At 39.7% G+C, this 19,847-nt stretch overlaps 2 protein-coding genes across 2 annotated transcripts; both read right to left on the bottom strand.

The window, feature by feature from the left end:
• Positions 1-4,324: 4,324 nt before the first annotated feature.
• On the bottom strand, positions 4,325-7,386 carry LOC310989068 (acidic mammalian chitinase-like). Its single transcript, XM_083975956.1, has 11 exons — positions 7,215-7,386; positions 7,088-7,114; positions 6,770-6,974; positions 6,627-6,683; positions 6,367-6,532; positions 6,158-6,282; positions 5,948-6,071; positions 5,414-5,599; positions 5,209-5,325; positions 4,971-5,103; positions 4,325-4,875 (listed from the first exon to the last, which is right to left on the bottom strand). The coding sequence occupies exons 1-11, from the start codon at positions 7,237-7,239 to the stop codon at positions 4,841-4,843; spliced, it is 1,200 nt and encodes a 399-aa protein (XP_083832082.1). The 5' UTR covers positions 7,240-7,386; the 3' UTR covers positions 4,325-4,840.
• A 4,285-nt stretch (positions 7,387-11,671) lies between these two features.
• Positions 11,672-19,020, bottom strand: sult1st4 (sulfotransferase family 1, cytosolic sulfotransferase 4). The gene is made up of 8 exons (XM_083975193.1): positions 18,841-19,020; positions 15,179-15,317; positions 14,932-15,060; positions 13,963-14,063; positions 13,740-13,866; positions 13,558-13,655; positions 12,449-12,623; positions 11,672-12,345 (listed from the first exon to the last, which is right to left on the bottom strand). The coding sequence occupies exons 2-8, from the start codon at positions 15,315-15,317 to the stop codon at positions 12,233-12,235; spliced, it is 882 nt and encodes a 293-aa protein (XP_083831319.1). The 5' UTR covers positions 18,841-19,020; the 3' UTR covers positions 11,672-12,232.
• Between the last annotated feature and the right edge of the window lie 827 nt (positions 19,021-19,847).

The following is a 19,847-nucleotide window of genomic DNA, read 5'->3' as shown; positions in this document are numbered from 1 at the left end:
ATGTTCAGATTGCTTTTTTTCTTTTCTTTTTCTTTTTTTTTTAGCGGATGGGTGCTGCATTAAATTAAAAAGGTTGGTGACCACTGGCCTTGCTATGCTACAGGATACTCTGAATCCATGCCCAGCCAATATAGTGTAGATATGAACTCACCCAGACTGCCAAGGGAAAGACATAACAGATCAAACATGTTGAATCATGAATAAAACGTGCAAACAAAAAAGTTGACTCAGCTTGGTTGACAAACAAACCTTCTGCATTGTAAACAGTAGGCTATGCGCTGATTGCGCAGCAGCTGCAACTACAACAAGACTCTGGCAGCTGTTTCATGTGTTATTATAGTCTAATATTTCAATAGTCTCCATTAACCACGAGTAGTAGGCAGGCTATATTTGTTATTACCACCATGGCTTCTCCTATCTGTCTGTTTTCGACGCTGACCCACTCACCAGCTCTGTTTACATATTGATCCGGTGGAGACTTCCTCCATGGGGAAAGGGTTCATAATATAAATCCTTAAAAAGATTGGTGTTTTCTAAGTTTGAAACATTTGGTAACACTACATACTCCGGTTAACTTACATCCTGCTTTACACCAACTCCCACAGAAGTACAGAGTAACTCTCGCTGTTTTACAGTAGCTATAACTAGGCTGCGTCTTAGCACGTAACTACTGTCCTACTTTACACCAATTTACAGAGTAACTCTCGCTCACTCCGCCACTAATTACCCCGCATTTTACAGTAGCCTATAATTAGGCTGTGTCTTAGCGCGTAACTCCTGTACAATTACGTGCTACTTTGCCCGGACTTACAGTGTAACTCCTGGTCATTTCCCACCAATCATTTTAACTACCAGGTATTATTAGAAATTAGTCTACTGTACAATATGAGCACAATTGTTACAATCCATTTTTTTCCTAAGTGTCAGCAGGGAAATTTCACCTCTATTTCAGAGATTTATTATTCATTAATTAATTGTATGGTTTGGAGAAATGGGTATAGAGTATGGTAATGGGCCAATAACAGGCTGGCTGGTAGCAAACTTACCTCTCTAAAATGCACATCTATTAAAGTCTAGTTCTGTCATCCAAGGGCAAAACACAAACTATACAGTAATAAATCCACAATAATGAGTAATTCGGAGAGTTAGAAAATGTTTTTATTCTTTATTAACCAGAAAACACATGACACATCCACATCCATGATCATTCATAAACTTTAAGTACAGTAAGTACTGTAAGTTAGCACTGTTATCCCCTCCTTAGTGTGCACCTACACTCTAGTTGTCCTGGAACAATACTCTAGTTGTCTTGCAACTACACTGTAGTTGTCCTAGAGTTACCCAGTACCTTCTACTGCAGCTGTAATTACTGTCTACGTAGAGCCAGTGAGTTAGAACACAGTTACTTAAATGTTTCACGAGATAACATCATCTGAAAGTACAGTAATACAAAGACAAAACTAACTGAAGTGTCCCTGACAACACAAAATAACAGATTTCTACTGGCTTTTGTTATTTACATGTAAATTCAGTTTTGTTCCTTCTGTTATAAACTGTTTAATTTAGTTTTGATCCATCTGTCTGGTCCTTCTAAGTCTAAAATAAGTCAAGTCAGTTTCATTTGACAAATGTACTTAGAAGTCGAGTGGAAAAGGTCATTGTGATACTATCACACCGGAGTGTGACTCTCAGTGACGGAGAATGGGCTCCTCTGCATAAAAGGTGATCTTGATCTTGATCCAGCTCCTTGGGTCAAGGTAGAGATCAGGGTCAGGTCCCAGCACATAATACGAGGCACCAAACATCTGTTAGCTTAGCCTGGTTTCTATTGAAAAGAGACAAAAACAACTCACCCACTCTCCTCCAGTTATACGCTATGCAGCAACTTTCCGTGTCCAGCATAACGTTAGAGTCCAGGCACTGACAACACGCACCGTGGCCGACTTGCAGCACAATCATCTGGTTTCAGCGGCCACCGACAGGCATTGACCACCAGACTGACCACTTGATTCCCCCAGGTCCAGCACATATCCTCCACCAACTCTCTCCCTCTGTCACTTTTAGCCTCCATTTCCAGAACATAGTCTCCACCGCAGCTGCCCCTCTTTGACTTTACTCCTCCATTTCCTTCAGCTTGTCTTCAGTAAACTCGGTCTCAAACGGATAGTGGCACCCATCGAAATGAAACCAGTCGGCTGTTGTTCTCAAACTCCATAAACTCAGCCGTGTCCGTGATGTCTCCTTCACTAAATTATAGACACGGCGTCAGATCGCTTATGACGTCGCGTCTAATCTTGCGCTTGTTTACGTAATTATCTCCGTTCATTTCCCTGTGAACACTCGATAATAACTTTTATAAACTGATAGGCAAGATACATAGGAACTTTGGCTGCATTATATGGAGTAATACACACACATTCATCCTTGAGCTGCGGGACTCTACTTCACTCGGTAATCGCCTCCATGTCAGCTGACAGACATCAGATAGGATATGGGGGAATCAAGTGGTCAGTCTGGTGGTCAGTGCCTGTCGGTGGCCGCTGAAACCAGATGATTTTGCTGCCAGTCGGCCACGGTATGTGTTGTCAGTGTCTGGACTCTAATGTTATGCTGGACGTGCTGGACACGGAAAGTTGCTGCATAACGTATAACTGGAGGAGAGTGGGTGAGTTGTTTTTGTCTCTTTTCAATAGAAACCAGGCAAAGCTAACAGATGTTTGATGCCTCGTATTATGTGCTGGGACCCTGTTTGTACTGTTGATGACGTTTGGTGCTGTTCTGAGCATTATTTGTGGCTGTAAGTGGCTTTTTGATTGGTGGATAGTGGATCCATATACTGCGCTGTTTGTTATGGTGCGGTCATTGCTAACGTTGCTACAACTGGAGAAGCTAGCAGTTAGCAGACTTCATCTCTCGAGGGGGGGTCTACTCGGTGTTACGGTGCGTTGGACCATGGGTTAAACTTACGCCGGAATATCCCTTTAAGTTAAGTGCAAACACGCAAGACCCATTCTGGAAGCATTCACTCAATAACTGTGGCTTACCTGCTGTAAGGAGTGGGCGCATGACATCCGTCCGACTACCCATTTATCCGACCATACATTTCTTTATTTTTGCGTCTATTAGTCCGACCTCCCATTTCTCCGACTTAAGTAGCCCTAACCCTTAACCTTACCCTAAACCTAACCTTAACACTGTAGAATTAGAATAGGTAGTCGGAGAAATGAGCCGTCAGACTTATGGGCAGTCGGACTGATGTATGCTCCCCGTAACATGGTGTTACTGTGTAACTAAAAAGAAACAGTTTGATAAGATTTTAAGTGAGAAATCTGCACAACTAATTCAGGTTTGATCAATCAGTTATGCTTTTCACCAATGCTACTTTAGCAGGCTTATAATAGCCAAAACATGGTCGTAAGAGGTAACACACAATTATAATAACAAACTGAAGAGAGAAGGCTTTTCTTCAACTCCTCTTCAACTCCTCTTCAATCAATCTAGTTAAAGGCAGATGCACTTCTGAAAATCTACAAAACTGATCAAGTATACTTACAAAGACAAATGCAACTGCATACACTGTCTCCCTCCTATGACTTATGACCAGATTTAGCTCCCAGCTAATTTCCATCTGTAGTCAAAACACTCAGCACTAGTCAAAACACTCACCTGTGTGAGTGTGTGTGAAAATGAGAACATGACCTGGATTTTCTTGCATATTTTAGGTAATTGGTACAATTGGCATCTATAGAACCACTGTAACATTGGAGAAGTGACATTTTAATCAGTGCTCAACATCTGCCTTCTGACCAATTACAGTTTCTACCTCGAGGGTGTCTGCCTCTACCTTTCACATCACATCCCTGCTTCTTCAGAGGCATACAGACTCAATTCTCAAATAAGTAATGGTGATTTAAAAAATCTCTGGCCAGGCGAACAAGACAGATGGGTGTCCCACATAAATGCATAAACATAAATGCAATGTTGAATCATTGATGTTTGAGCACAAAAAATCTCATCTGTCCAACTGAATATTTTTACTAAATTTGAAAAAATTCCTTCAAGGCGTTACTGAGAATTTGTGTTAATGAGGCCAAAACTGGTCACCACACTCTTGACCTTTGACCCATAAAATCTTATCAGTTCTTCCTCAAGTTTAAAATTTGAAGAATTCCCCTTGAGTTCTTGAGGTATTACTGTACATTCACAATGATTTGTGAGGTTTTGACCACAAAATGCCACAAAATCATAATCAGTGTGTCCTTGTGTCGAGACGAACATTTAGAATCCCAAACCCTTTTCAGGATCTCAATAAATGACAATAGCCTACCAGATGATTTCTTTTATTTAGACTTTTGTTTTGTTTCTCTTGTTGTAAAATCGAGTCAGAGTAGAAAATTCTGTCTGTGCAAATTATGCAGGTTCAACAGCACATAGACAAAAATAGAAAAACAGGAGTAACCACCATTCATTTTACATGTTAATAGAAATAATGTACTATTTACTGCCAAACACTTTCTAAACCCTACTACAAAATCTCACAGATGGTACTTGGTTGGACAATTCCAATATATTTAATATTGCAGGGTAATGGAAAGAAACCTAACACCAGGTGCTTTGGTCAACGGAGTTATCACCAAAGACACTCATTTAAATTCATTCATTCATGAATGTTTTCCAAAACAAATAAAGTTATTGTTACCAGGACATTGAAAATAAAACATTTGTGATTATATGTTAGTTAATAACTTAGTGTCATTATTTCTTTCTGTATTATCATTTCACCATCATTAGGGGCCTCTCTGGGCCCCTCTCAATCATGGGCCTCTAGAATCCGTCTCCTTTACCCCCCCTTTTCGGCGCCCCAGGGCGGGAGGTCTGGAGGAATAAAAGAAAGTTAAGGGAGGCTAAGGAAATCACCGCTTGGTGCATATGAAGCAAAATATCATAGCAAATTGCTTTTTCTGCTTTACCTGGAGACAAAAGAGAGCTCAGATAGGAGATGAGGGGATAGTTTCCTTGTCCGCAGAAATTACCATTAAAGTCATCCAGATCCAGAGCCCAAACGAAGGCCCCTCCAAATCTGTTGTCCTTCAGGTAACGGACCTTATGAACAATGATAGAAACGGTTAAATAGCTTTAGTTGCTCTTAAACACTGTCTTTAACCACACTTTGAACAATATTTTTTATAGAAACATACAGCTGACTACCTTAGTCGCAAAACTGTCTTTGTTGTCATATCCAACCCACTCATTTTGTGTGACTGCATAAGGAACTTTCTGGTCTTCAATCAAATGGACACTGGCCTCTTGAAGAAAAGTGCAAATCTGAAAAGAGGATTAAATTTCAAATATTTACTATTATTAGTAGAACATAATCTGAGAGTTCTGTTCATTTAATAGCTGCAATGTTCACCTCATAATAGGACCAGAGGCCAGCCTCCCTCGTAAAAGTACCAGCTGCTGCGCCGCCATCGGCTGGTGCTCCAACCTGATCCGACTGTAGAGTAGACAGTCGGAATGTGCGTCCATATGTACCAAATCCCATGTTCAGCTTCTCTACAGGTGTTCCCTTGTCCCGCCAATACCTCATGGCAAAGTCCTGAGATTAACATTGAAAAAGATGGAATGAAGTTTCAATTCAAATTTATCACAAATCTTTACTGTGTTGTCATAAGACCTGTTAAGTTATTAATAATTATTAGTAAACACCAAAAGAGGGAATGGAAAATCAAATTATGATGGAAATATAAAAATATAAAAAGTATAACAGTACTGTCTCCCCATTGCTCTACACAGATATGAATTTTTATGGATGACGTATAGAAAATGTGCATGAAAGAACTGGGGATGGTAACCCACTCACTGAGGATGAAACAGAAAGTTAGAATTGAAAGACAATAAAGTATATTTAGATTCATGACATTAAAGAATAAACCCTTGTACTCACAGTATTTAAGTAAACATGATCCCCGGTGTCTTGGGATCCCTTGTATAAGGGGCTATGATGTCCCGTCACACTCTCCCATGTGCCATGAAAGTCATATGTCATCACATTGATAAAATCCAGGTACCTGATAAAATGCAAGTGAGGTCAGCTTCACCAAAACATGATTTAGGAGTCAGGATAACCACAAGAACAACTCGAAAAGTAACGTACTTGGCGATCTCTGCAATTTCATAACCAGCATCGATGGTTCCTTTGCCAGGAGACACAGCAGCAGAGATCATTAATCTGGGCTTGCCAGTTGTCGTTCCCTCAGCCGTGTAGGCCTCCAGGAGTTCCTAGATGGATGGATGGGAGGATGTAAATAACCATATATGTGTTAAAGTTGAGCTGAACATCAGAACAGTAATTGTGGATCTGACCTTGCACAACGCTGTGAATCTCTGCTTGTCCTCCGGAGGACTTCCTCTAGCCGCAGGGTTTGCCCAGGCCAGGTCCAATCCATCAAAACTGTATTTTCTCAGCAGTGCGATAGAGGACTGGATGAACGTATTTCTGTTTGCTTGTGTTGACGCCATGTTTGTAAATCTGTACAGAATTTGGAAGAAACAGAGGTGATCTCAAATAGACATAATACAAAACATATTGATTCTTGTTAATTGTTTCATGTTAAATATCTCACTTTTCAGTTCCAAAATTCCAGCCTCCGACGGCCAACAGTGTTTTAAGATTGGGAGTCCTGTGGGAATATTTTGTTGGTGTGGATTACTTACAGTAACAAAATATTTTACACAAGATAATGGACTAAGAGGACTTTGCACTGACCTTTGTTTGAGTCCATTAAATGACTTATAGAGGGTGTCATCATTCCATTCTATGGTGACCAACTCATTTGCATCATTAATGCCAGCAAAGGCATAGATCAGGTGGGTACAAAGGTTAGGGTCTACATTTGAAGGCATAAACTTGCCTTCACCAGGTCTGTACTGGGACCAGTTAGTGAAATAACACACCAGTCTGGAGCATGAGACTAAACACAGAGGGAAGGAGATTATTCTCATTAAACATTGAAAATAATAATCGACTAAATACAAGAAATTGTGGTTAGGAGGACTGTTGAATATAGTGTAGATATGAACTCACCCAGACTGCCAAGGGAAAGACAGAAACCTTTCAAATCAGATTAAATCAGTAAATATTTTGTAAAAATAAAAAAAAATAGACAAAATCAATATTATTAATACCATAATGGCCTTTCATTGTGCCTTACCTGTGATTAGAAGTAGTTTGTGCATGGTGATTGTGCTCTGACAAGTTCTTGCAGAGTCAAAATCAGAGCACAGAAGAACTCTCTTTTAACCGCTGGAAAATAAACACACCATGATAATCACTGACCAAGAACAAAGCTGTTGCTACATCAAGGTAAGTCAAATAAGAGAGGGTTTTGATATTTAGTTACGCGTGGGTTACCGTGGTTCTCTGATAACTGAGTGAGGTTTATCTCACAATAGACTGTACCCTCTGATGTGACCAATCACCATTAAGCACAGGACAGAACATATGCCATGATGACACATCCATTCCACACATTCTCCTTCTTTTCCTCTGAATCGTTCCCCGTGCTATATGCACCAAACACAGGTGTCACATCTTGTTGTAGCCTATAATTGTCTAAAGTTGGCAACAACACCCAACATAGAGAAGCATGAATAGGAAGTAGCTACAAAGGTCTGTTGCATTTTTATAAGTCAAATTCTGTCATATTAAGACTTTTTCTCATCACCCTAATCCTCTTGAACAGTTTTTTTTTGTTGTTGTATCCAAGCAATTTGGATGTCTAATCTTTAGGATGTCAGATGTGACTCTGGAACTAATGTAGCTACTCAAGATTTTTCATTTTTGCATAACAGATCAAACATGTTGAATCATGAATAAAATGTGCAAACAAAGTTGACTCAACCGGGGGTGAGCTTGGTTGACAAACAAGCCCTCTTCTGCGCCATCTATGTAGGCTAATTGTAAACAGTATGCGCTGATTGCGCAGCAGCTGCAACTACAACAAGCAAAGACTTCCTCCATAAAGGTTCACAATATAAATCCTTAAAAAGATTTGTGTTTTCTAAGTTTGAAACATTTTTTTACTCGACTTTTACTCTGGCTATTGACCTGCTGTGATTTCCTGAAGTGGCTCTTTGCAGTTCCGCATGTTTATGATTCCTGTAAACACATGATAACGGTAGGAAGGGACACGGTCGTTAAGGATATTGATTGGCAGCCAGTCATATTGAATGCACTTACTGTAAAGCACCACCTGTTGGGTTGTCTGCTGTGGAGGACTTCCTCTCTTCACCTTCACATGCACCTGTGGACTTCGGTGAGACAAAACGGAGCAAAGTTCTGGACTGAGACCATAGATGCAGCTTACATCCAGAGGAGCAGCAGTATTTCAGGTAATATGGGGAGAGGGAGGAGCACACGCGGTCAGGTCACCATGCAGTCTATCTCCTCACATCTCCAGGAGAGAACCCATGGCACATAGCCTGCAGTGGTCGTCAACCCGTCGATCGCGAACGACTGGTCGATCTTGGAGAGTTCCAGTCGATCTCGCTATACCGGAGAAGTGAGTTCATGCCCGATTAATGTTCAGATTGCTTTTTTCTTTTTCTTTTTAGCGGATGGGTGCTGCATTAAATTAAAAAGGTTGGTGACCACTGGCCTTGCTATGCTCCAGGATAGGTGCCCAGCCAATCAAACCATGCGATCTTGAGAATCATTGCATTGAATCAGTGCATTATTATTTTTGTGTAGCCTAATTGCAGTTTGCTCTGGCAGCACTACAGCCGCCTGTGAGGTTTACCATTGTGTGTTTGGTCATTCTATATCCAAGAATCTTCTCAGTTTAGGGCTCTTCTCACCACTGGCAAAAAAAAGCAAACCAGTATAGAAAACCTTCCCAAAAGATTAAAAAACAAACAACAAACTATAATTTACGATTCATATTCAAAGCATCATAAACCATTGCTTGTTACACGTTTCAAATAAATCACGTCAGAAATCAACAACACTCACAATCTTATCAGATATGATAGAAATAAATATTTCTTCTTTATTTACATTAGGACATAACTGTAGTAATATTTGATGTTATGGAGTCAAATAAAGAAAAACTGTTACATAAGGATTAATAATATCTATGTCAAAAGTGAATCAGATGGGGAGACCTGTTCATAGAGAAATATGAACAACTTGATATGTACAGCTGGTTTATAGCTTCTTGCTGATTTCCCAAATGGTTTCACCTCATGCCTCACATCAGGCCATAATTTTGAATCTGTCAGTGCAGATGAATATTCAGCCCCTAGAAATATTACATAATCGTACACCAGTCACCAGCAACACTTTTGTACATTGAAGATTTGTGTGGCCAAGGGAGGGCAATTTAAATTCTGAGGTTACCATGTTGTTCACCTGATAGTGAAACTTTGACCCTTATTTCAGTCAATCAACATACAAAAGTAATAATACAAATGCCATTATTTAAATTAGCATAACTAGAAATAAAACAAAATAAGCTGTTACAACAGTGATTAAGTGGGTCCTTGCATCTGATTTTATCAACATGATAAAATAATCCACTTCTGTCTCTAGTGCAGCCGGTCTCTCTCCACAACTGAGCATGAAGTTGTGCATAAACACAGCCTTTTTATTACAAAATAAAAGGTCAAGCCTCCTTTTTGTCAGATGAGAAAGCCTATTTCTAAAAAATATTGTCCTAACCATCCACCGTTTTCTTCCTGAAATGTGAGTGCCGTGATGGCTGCAATGACACAAAGGGTGTAACAGCTCCGGCCTCCAGCTCTTCCCTCCTGCAAGACGAGCTGCAAGCACAGCAGGTTCCTCCAGATTCTTAATTTTGGGGTGGAGGGTACAAGCCAGGTAAAGTTACATGACAAATAGTTGAGCTATATAGTCAGAGAGAATGTTTCAGTGCTGAGTTTCATGCCAGGGAATAGATGGTGTTCAATGGCGAGTGAAGCTCAAGACCTGGTCCCTTACATCTCTCCTGGTTCCATTCGTTGAATGGCATCTCTCCTCCTTCTCCATAATCCACAAGACTGTCATCGCTGTCTGATCGCTTTATCATTGCCTCCATTGAATGCTGGCCTCTTTGAAGCCCTCTTTCTTCCTCCCTAAATTAAGCCAAAAAGAATGTTACATTTTTAGCACTAAAGGAGGAGAAATGTTTAAAATACAAACATTTAATTCAGTTTGATTGGCAGTGATACATTCACAATATGCATGTGCGTACCTTCGAGGATAGGGCAGAGTAGAGACACGTGCTATCCTAAAATATAAAAACAATTTGTTTGTGATCATTGTATGGGAGGGTGAATCAAATTTCATTGATCATACATTCACAACATGCTTTTAGTTTACTCTGGGACTAATAACTGAATATATTATCCCATTTATCCAATTCAACTGATTAAAAAAACCCTCTTTTAAAGGCTCCAAAGAGCTGTAGTGTCTCAATTGTATAGTAGAAATGTCAGTAGTGTCAACATCAAGAGACCTTGGTTGATCAGACTTTACCAACAAGAGCAGAGACTTCTGAATCACACAAACACATGCACTGAAAACCCACATAAACAACATTACCTCAACAAGATCTTCGAAGAACATGTAATGGAGGTTTGAATAAGTCTGTTTCTTCTCCCACCAGCCATTAACATGGTCATACCAGGATCCAAACAACACTGGAATAACACAATGTTAAACTGAATAAAGAGTGTGAAAATCTGTTGCCAGCCGGACCGCCTCTGGAACTCTCTGAAAGTTCTCCGAACGCTTCCTTCGGACGACGGTGAGTAGAAAACTGGTGAATTATTGATTTTGGGTGAAGTATCCCTTTAAACTGAACACTGAGTCCAGAACAAGGCGTCCCTTCAGGGTACGCTTTTGTTAATGTGTGTAAAAATCTGCCTTTTAACACCATCCGATCAAATAATGGTAAACTAGATCATGGGCTCTAATTTTGTAGACCAGGCGCAGGCGCGGCACACTTTGCTATTTTCATGCACAGCGCAAGCCTGCCTCTGTCCCTCCCACCGGCACAAGTGGCAAAAAGGGAGGAGAGAAGGTGAGGAGTGGGTTTAACATAGCCAAGTCTGTTCTTCCCCAATCAAATTAGCTCCTTTCCTCGCCTTTAAATGCGCCGTGGGCGAGGCGCAGTGCAAGTTGCATTTCACCATGGAAGAAGGAGACAGCAGTGTGACGGCCAAACTTCTCCCAGAAGGAAACTGATGTTCTGGTCCAGGAAGTCCAAGCTCGCAGTGTCCGAACAGGTCATGCAATCAAACCTCCACGGGCTGATGATGCAAAAGTTGTCCGGGAGAAGGTTACTGATATTGTTGCTCTGACATACTGAGAACCGTTGTCCAGTGTAAAACAAAACGCTCACAAACCAACCCGTGTAACAAACGGGTCGAGTTTCCATTACGCATGCCAACCACCTTTGATCTGTCATCAGATGCGACAGGAGAATTGATGTGCTGATTCAGATAGTTACATTAAATAGTGGTTGTTGTGATTATTTATTGCATAAAGTGTCTGACATTCTGAAAACCTGCCTGTGAGGTCTTGGTGATGTGTGCGCACTGTGAGCAGGTCAGCCAAATTACCAATTTGAAAACAATTAAATACACACACACAAAAGAAATTGCAATAGAAATCGTGTCTGAGGCAAAAGAGGTATCTGAAATATGGGGAAATTCATGTAAAAGCCATACATTAAGTTTTCATATTACCCCCTTCCAAAAAAAAACAAACAAACATTAGAATCATAACAAAATCATATAAAAGAGCACCAAATACCCTGATCACAAAACTGCATATAAAAACTGTATGATTTAGCTAGATTAGTTTAGTTGACACAAATATACAAAATGTGTAAAAAACAAACAAAACAAAAAACATGTTTGTATAAAAAAAGAGCTTAAATGAATATTTGTTTATAATACATATTACATCAGTACTGCTCTAAAGACAGTCTCTTGTTTTCTGCCGTTTGTCGTTTTACAGAATTTTGTAATTCATTAGACTGAAGATCAATCAATCAATCAATCAATGATAATCTATAAACTGACATTAAACAGTTGTTAATTGCAGGTATTACAGATAACACAAAAATGAATAAAGTTAATGGACTTACATCTGATTAATTTCCACAAACAGAAAAAGAAGATTCAACATGATCTTTGTCCCTTACAGTGTAATACGGTCTGACCTCTAAATTTCAGTACGAAACTTTAATGTGGAGTTCTTCATTTTCTGCCTGTAGTCCTCATCAAACTGCTCATTCTGGGTCACAGTGAAGTGGTTCTTCCAGTCACCAACCTTTCCTGGAGACAATCATTTAGACCATTTAATCAAATCAATGATCAACAATGTGAGTAATTTCATTGTTTCCAGACTCCTACTCCCATATGTTTTATTGTAGCCTACCTTTTCTCATGAATGGAGACACCTTTTGATCCATGATGTTGACAGTGGAATAGTTGGTCATTTTGTTTTGTTTCATATTGTCAAACGCCACACCAGTTATGACTTTCTCTTTTTCCTCAGCAGAGGGAGACAAACCAAGGAAGGAACAGAGTCGGTCAATCTCTCGCCCAGTGTCCTGCACAAAATAAAGATTCTCAGTGTCAGACTCGGATACATAGATTAAAAGGAAGTCAAATCCAGGAACTGTATATGTTGCACTAAATGGTTTTAATCAATGATGAGAGTTTTCCTGAATGAAGAGATAATAAATCTTCTTGAAGAAGCTTTATTATCTCTGTCTGTCCAATAAGGATTTCTAGGTTTTTAAAAGAGTAGTTTGGATTTATGGGATATTCTCAGTTACTTTCTTACTAAAAGACAGTTGAAGACTGATTATCTTTGATTATTTTGAACATTTCATTTGTACCAGGTATGTACAAAACCTCTGAGAAAAACTTGAATGCCTGTGCTCTAGAGTCTGAGATCACTTTGGTACACAGTTCTCAAGTTAACCTAATGCTCTATTTGTTCCTATAACAAATGTTCCATATATATAGCTGGAGCTAAATTTGGTAGCATAATATCCAACGGCTATATGTTATGCTACCATATAGGAACAAATAGAGCATTGGGTTAACTCACTTGAGAACTGTGTACCAAAGTTAACATGTTCTTACAGTTTTTTGTCTCAGCTCTTTTGTCATTCCGTCATTGCACTGATAATCTCCATCCAGCTACATGGACGTTTTCAGGCATTTGTCCCAGTCCTGCCCCTCAGCCACCAGACTTCCCACAGGCACCTGCCTGCCTAACTCTCCCCTTCCTCAGTTAATGTTAAACACTTCATTTGGAGTTGCTACCACTTGGTGGCACACCATCACCAACAAAGATAACAAGAAGGAGTGTTTTGTGAGGGAGTGTTTTAGAGGCACTCTCATGGTTGCCTTCTGTGTCTTTGGATTGTACTTAGCCTACTTAAAGCTGCTCTCTCTCAAAACCATCCTGTCCCTAGCGCTGACATCAGTCAAAAGGACAAGTGAATCACAGACTGTTTGCAGCTTTCAGCTCACCTCAATCAGATCTTCATAGAACATGTAGTGAATTTTTGAATAGGCCTGTTTCTTCTCCCACCAGCCATTCACATGGTCAAACCAGGATCCAAACACCACTGCAGCCACAGAGGAAAGCATGAAGGACAATTAGACAGGAAATAAAGTGAAACCTTCATTTATACCAAAACTAATGAACTCACCCTTTCCCTCCATGAACCTGTGTAGAAAGGAACTCCAGTCTTTTGGTTCTGGCTGGAGATAGTTCATGCGGTCAAAGTGGAAATAGGACACTGCATTGTCCTTTGCGTTACGGGCTACATAGACCACCTGCAGAGAGAGCAAAAACACAACACTTAATTTTTTACCTGAGTCAGAATTACGATATGTGACTCATAAATCCTACACTTCACAGGTGGTTCTTACCCTGCAGTTCTGCTCCCAGAAGGACTTGGGCACAAACTGGACAGGTAGATGTGTCTTAATAATGCGAGGAGTGGTCGGAAGTTGGTCTGCAAGATCTTTACCTTTGTGAAGAGAAGAGTTTGTCTTTGACTGACAACATGAATAGATTCTAACATCATACCTAATGGAAAAGACAGTTTTATAGCGATAGTCATTTTACATTCATCATGGCTTCTTGAACTTACACACTGACAGATGATGAAAACATTCATAGGATATGATCAAGCAAAAATAATTTTCAAACAACATGTATTAGTCCAGGGGAATTTAACAAAAGAATATTCTTAATTTGCTTATAGCTGCCCTGCCTACAACTTCACTGTTCTGGTTCCCTCTGCTGGAGGAAAAAGCAGAAGGACTTTTTTTTTTTGTGAGAATCACTCACAAGTGAACCAACATTTGGAACTTTTGATGTAGAGCAAATAATGAACTGGAAAAGTAAACACAAAAAGGTTAAGGGAAATGGGGTCAAAATCCCCAGTGGATTAATCAATGTGGGCTCACACTCAAATATAATTCAGGGTCCATCCATTAGGATTTGATATGATTCTTTCGGCTTGGTAACGGTGTTGCGTTACCGTTCACAGAAGAAGCTTTCTGTATCTTTTTAAGCAACTACAGAATTATAAGCTTTCAAGGCTGTTGAATGAGGGTATTATTCTGGCAGCAGCCCTTTCAGCATATGAAAGACACAACTGAGTGCATGTACACAAAGACTAATGTCAATTCATTCATTTTCTATACCACTTATTTGTGCAGGGCTCCAGGGGGGCTGGAGTCAGCAGATATAGGGCAGAGTACATCCTGGGAAGGTCTCCAGAATATCACGGGCTATATGCAGCTAATTGTGCACAAATCTCTTGGAATTTGCATGCAGAATTAATTCTGTTTTTACAGTTTGTAAATATGATTATGACAGCATTATTCAACCTGCATCAAGAGAAGGTACGTAGAGCTCCAGGAAGGGCACTCTCTCGTAAATAGGGATGGATGTCTGACGCTCTGGACACGTCTGCCCAAAATACAGAAGGTCCAGGATGTGTGAGACCCATGTGGTTCCTGAGATTAAAACACATGAAAACACAAGCTGTTCTGTGATATAACGGAAACAAACAAATCAAAGGTACTGATCAATAATAAAAATATACATACAATGCTCTAATACAACCAACTCTACCTGCTTTAGGATAAGTAGCTATTACAACATCATCTGGTCTTGCTTTGAAGTTTTGTATGTTTTCCCAGTTGTCCGTGAAATATTTGGTCATAGAGACCCCATGGAAGTCAAACAGTGTTGGCCGAGGTGGTAGCTCCATCTGTTAGACAATACAACATTTTCAATATTGGCCAAACTGTCAAAATAAGATTTACCTTTAAATGTCTAAATGTTTTTGATTTGGTCCAGTCTGGCGAGCTGTGGTCGTAAGTTCAGGAAATGCCAATAAGGCTTTTAAGCGCCTGCCACGCAAGGAAGTGACTTCAGTTGCAATTCTCCGTATATTACATTAGACTTACGTTTTGGATACTTTTGACCCTGATTAATAAGGATGTTCATTTTATTGTTAGTTTTTTTCTGTGTGTGTTTTTTCTGATTTTCAGTTGTAACTGATGTAAATTGCCTCATGATAGCACATGTTTAGTTGTGTTGATGTGACCTCCCTTATGGCACCAGAACTTCACTGATAGTTTTTTGTTAATTCAATTTTGAAGGAAAAAAGCCCCTATTTTACCAATCAAACCATCACTCCTTTTGCCTTTTGCATAGAATGATACGAAAGCAGTGAAATTCCAACATTACAACATTTCCTATTCAGCAAAGAGTTCCTGGCCACACCAAGTACAACACACTGAAAGACACAAAAGAACAATGCCAGCTTCCATTCATTTGTTTGTTTACTCATTGAATGGAACTTGTACAGGTAAAAACATACTCCCTTTAATCCTTTGGTCTTTATTTCCTTAAGTGTAATGTGGTGTTTGTAACCTATAGGCCTACAATGCTCCTGCTAACTCAGATACTCTGATACTGATAATGAATGAGGTTTGTGCCTCAACATTTTAATCATTAATCCAAAATACACACGCCAAACATCATTTAAGTGCAATTTGAAAAAATAAAAAATACATAAAAGCTCTGCCATGTTCCTGTAGTTATACTGTCTTATTGCACACTCAACCTGCCCAGTAATTACTTCCCAAAACAATGATTGTGTCTGGACCATGCACCGAATAAAGGTCTTTTTCTTTTGCAACACCCCCTGTGAAACAATTGCACAACTTCCTGCACTGAATGTATGCACGGACACTAGTAATTTTATCAGCATTAAGTCAAACACAATAAAGCACATTTCCAGGTCAGAGTCAAGCCAGGTCAAATCAGCTCATATGGCTACAGATGTCGAAGATTTGGTTTCCACCATGTTCTTTAGTCAACTTTACTGTATCATAATAAACAGGTTGAATGATTCAGATGCAAGCCTTTGTAAGTTATAAAGCTATTAACATAACTTCTTTGTGGGGCTAACAAGGAGCCTACCACTTATTCAACATGCTTAAAGCAGAAGTAAGCGGAATGTTTGTGTTAATATAAGTCTTAAATAGTTATATCTTCCGACAGCAATCACTTATATAGAGTGTTTGGTCTGAAACACGGGTCTGTCAGTCACTCTGCTCTGCTGTAAGCTGAGGAGAAAACTTTCCTTGTATCCTACAACCTTTATCCAATGAGGAGAGAGAACGGCATAAAGGGGCGGTCCTCTCTGTGTGTGCAGCCAAGGGATGCGCGTGAATGTGGTGACATAGGGACGAGGGCGGGGACTGCTAACTCCATCTGCTGACAGGAAGTTAGCCAAAACCACCGGATCGCTTACTTCTGCTTTAAATACAAGTCATATTTCAGAAAAGCGACCATTTGTGCTTGTTTAGCTAACTGCTTGTTAATTCCCTTTTCTGACTTTGTGGCTGTGCCCCTCTATAATCATGTGCATGTCCCTGCATGATGGTCATGGTTGGGAGTCAGTGATCTCCTGCACAAGGGCCAGAGCCCATGGGATGTGCTCAGTGGCCACTCACTTAACCTTTATTTAACCAGGCGAGCAAATTAAGAACAGAATTCTTATTTTCAAGTGCAGCCTTAAGGGGAAGGGGGAGGGAAGTGCTAAAAGTGAAAACACCTGCCAGAACAACACCTCCTTTTTCTTTTCTTTTTTCACATTTTCCAACTTTTTTTTTTTTTTTTTTTTTTACATATGCATGTGAATTTTATCCAGCTCCTTCCACTTCTGCCCAAAAACAAAAATGTTCCTGTCAAAAGTCATAACACGCACTTAGGTTGAGAGAATGGGGAGAGGTTGTGTGTGTGTTTGTGTGTGCATTAACATTCATTCATTCATTTATTGACCTTTGGCAAAAAATTGCTAAGAAGGAATTCGTATTTAGGCAATGGCCTGGTAGGAAGTGAAAGACCTCCTAGGGGGCTAAAGGGTGAGGGGGAGCACAAAAGACAACATTGAATAGACATTTAAAAGCACACATACAGTAGGCAACAGTGACATATAGTGACACTTAATTGGACATACAACAGTGACATACAACATAGCGACAGTTAACTTGACATGCAACAGTGACATACGACATAGTGGCACAAGACGTTCGTTCACAGTGTTCCTTCTAAAATAACATCGGGAGGTGACGATCTTGCCAGAATGGAAAGAACAAGAAGAGACGTTCGCACATTAACAAATAGCTGCAAACTGGTCAGACAACAACAAAAAAGAAAAAGAAAAGAAAAACAATAACACCCTCCAGACTTAGTTGTAAATTCTCATCCAAGAGGCCTTCTTCAGTTCTGACTGACTAGAGGGGACACCATAGTATTTGGCCTCAACCACTTGGCTGGTGTGACGACCGTCATAAAGTCACCTGAGGTCAGGTGGATGGTTGTTTATTAAGGGATGAAAGGGCAGCAGCATTGTAGGTGGGGGAAAAGTTGTGTCTGAGGCCTCTTCTTCTGTTGAGGAATGGTTTCTCTGCTTTGACATTTTTCAAACCACCCGCCTTTACCTTTCCAAAATGTGAACACTTAAAGATGTGGCATTGGTGTGGTGATATAAGGGCATTAGTGGATGAGAGGTTAAATGTCTTCAAGATTTACAAGTCCAATTGACCTGGATTGGATTCAACTTTCATCAGAGAACTATGACCTGGATGACTGAGACCCTTCACAGAGGAAAGTCTGTGATTGGTTAACAGGGGAGTGAGCCAACGTCATGACTCGTGACAGCACTCCCTGAAGAAGGAAGCTACATTATGACACCACACAGCTTCATCCTTTTGCATTATTGGCAGCGGTAAAAAAAAAAAAATTGCTGAATTTATAGTATTTTCACATGGTCTTGGGAGTGATTAGTAGGGATAAAAAATCTTAGCATTCATCCCACAACTGTACACGGATGTGAGATCCAAGTATAGATGATATTTTCTAAAATGAATCATGGTTGCCCATAAAGTTGGAATAATTTTGTTTTCAGACACATTCCCCTTTTTCTTCCTATTATTTTTAATTGTGGTTTTGTAATATTTAAACAGTGATTTGTTTGGAAGAGAAAAGTTTTGAAAATATATAGGCTACACTTTGTCTATCAAGAATAAATCACATTATCATAATCATTTCATGAGAAGAGGCAACCATGTGTATTGTTATTCTCTCAATAAATAGCCTTCTCACCTAAAGAGAAAAGTCTTAATTTGTTCTCAAGAAGAAAAAGCCAAAAAGCCAAATTTCACTGCAGCTCCTTAAAGAAAAGAGGAAAAGAAAAAAAGAAAACACAACACACATACCTTGACTGGATTGACTGGAAGTGACTCGTTGGTTTCTGCTGGTTTCTTTGCTGTGTTAGTGATGTTTCACTCTTCTCCACAGATTTGCAAAGAATTTACCTTCCTCTTTTTCTTCTTGTTGCATAACACTGTCCCATTGTAACACTACACCGAGCAGCACCACATGTGAGGTGAAATTCCAGCCCCCTCCCTGTCCATCCAGATTTCCGGGGACTTTTACTCCAGTCCCTGTTTTCCCAAGCACGTACTATATTACATAACTGTGCAGTGAAGATATTGTTATGTGTTGACATGATCACAATCAACCTCTCTCAACCCACTATACAACCATTGGCATGTTGGCAACAGAGCCATGCTGGTTCATGTTTGTGTGTAGCCTACTCTGAAGGGTAGAGATGCAAAGATAAAACTCTGCATCAGGATTAAAACTATATTTTTTCAATACTAAAGTATGTTTTTTTTTTTCTCATAGTACAAAATGCTATGACTCAGAGAACTCCCTTTGGACCATAAACAATCTTGGTGGATTCCATGCATACTTTTCAGTGGGTGGGAGCCTAGATACAACTGCAATCACTCTCTTCCTTCCATTAACAAATTATTTCGCGTTTTCACAGTATCTTCATGACAGAAAGTTTTTTGTTCTTTATAGCTTGGCCTTTATTGGTAAACAACAGGGAAATAAAATGCAGAGTTGTACCTTTTGTGTTGAAAATACTTGAGAGCCATAGCCCCATATGAATAAACAAAGATAAGGTAAATACGATGAAATCAGGAAACTTAGTTATTTAAAGCAATGTTTAGTTTGTCAACGTTGTGTAAAGACTGAGTCTGGTCTTGCTCAAAACACTCTAAATAAGACTACCGAGGCTCAAGTAAGAGTGGTATTATTAAAAGTTAAATGTATAGGGCCTAAACTCGAGGACAAAATCAGACAGAGGCTTCATACATATAGAGGTAGATTTGTCTCAGTGTGTGAGCTAGAATCAGGGGTTCCCAAACTTTTC

The sequence above is a fragment of the Trachurus trachurus genome (genome assembly GCF_905171665.1).
Source record: "Trachurus trachurus genome assembly, chromosome: 7".
NCBI classification, from domain to species: domain Eukaryota; kingdom Metazoa; phylum Chordata; class Actinopteri; order Carangiformes; family Carangidae; genus Trachurus; species Trachurus trachurus.
The sequence above is the reverse complement of the archived record's forward strand: the minus strand, read 5'-3'. Positions and strand labels throughout refer to the sequence as shown.

Bases quoted from the DNA above. Each gene is read 5' to 3' on its own strand.
- LOC310989068 (XM_083975956.1), bottom strand. From the start codon at position 7,239: ATGCACAAACTACTTCTAATCACAG. The intron at 6,684-6,769 runs GTCAGTGCAAAG...ATATTCCCACAG, and splicing joins TTTAATGGACTCAAACAAAG to GACTCCCAATCTTAAAACAC. The intron at 4,876-4,970 runs GTAAAGCAGAAA...TTATTCCTCCAG, and splicing joins GAGCTCTCTTTTGTCTCCAG to ACCTCCCGCCCTGGGGCGCC.
- sult1st4 (XM_083975193.1), bottom strand. From the start codon at position 15,317: ATGGAGCTACCACCTCGGCCAACACTGTTTGACTTCCATGGGGTCTCT. The intron at 14,064-14,931 runs GTTGAATAATGC...CTCTTCACAAAG, and splicing joins CGTACCTTCTCTTGATGCAG to GTAAAGATCTTGCAGACCAA. The intron at 12,624-13,557 runs GTGAGCTGAAAG...TATTTTGTGCAG, and splicing joins TCTATGAAGATCTGATTGAG to GACACTGGGCGAGAGATTGA.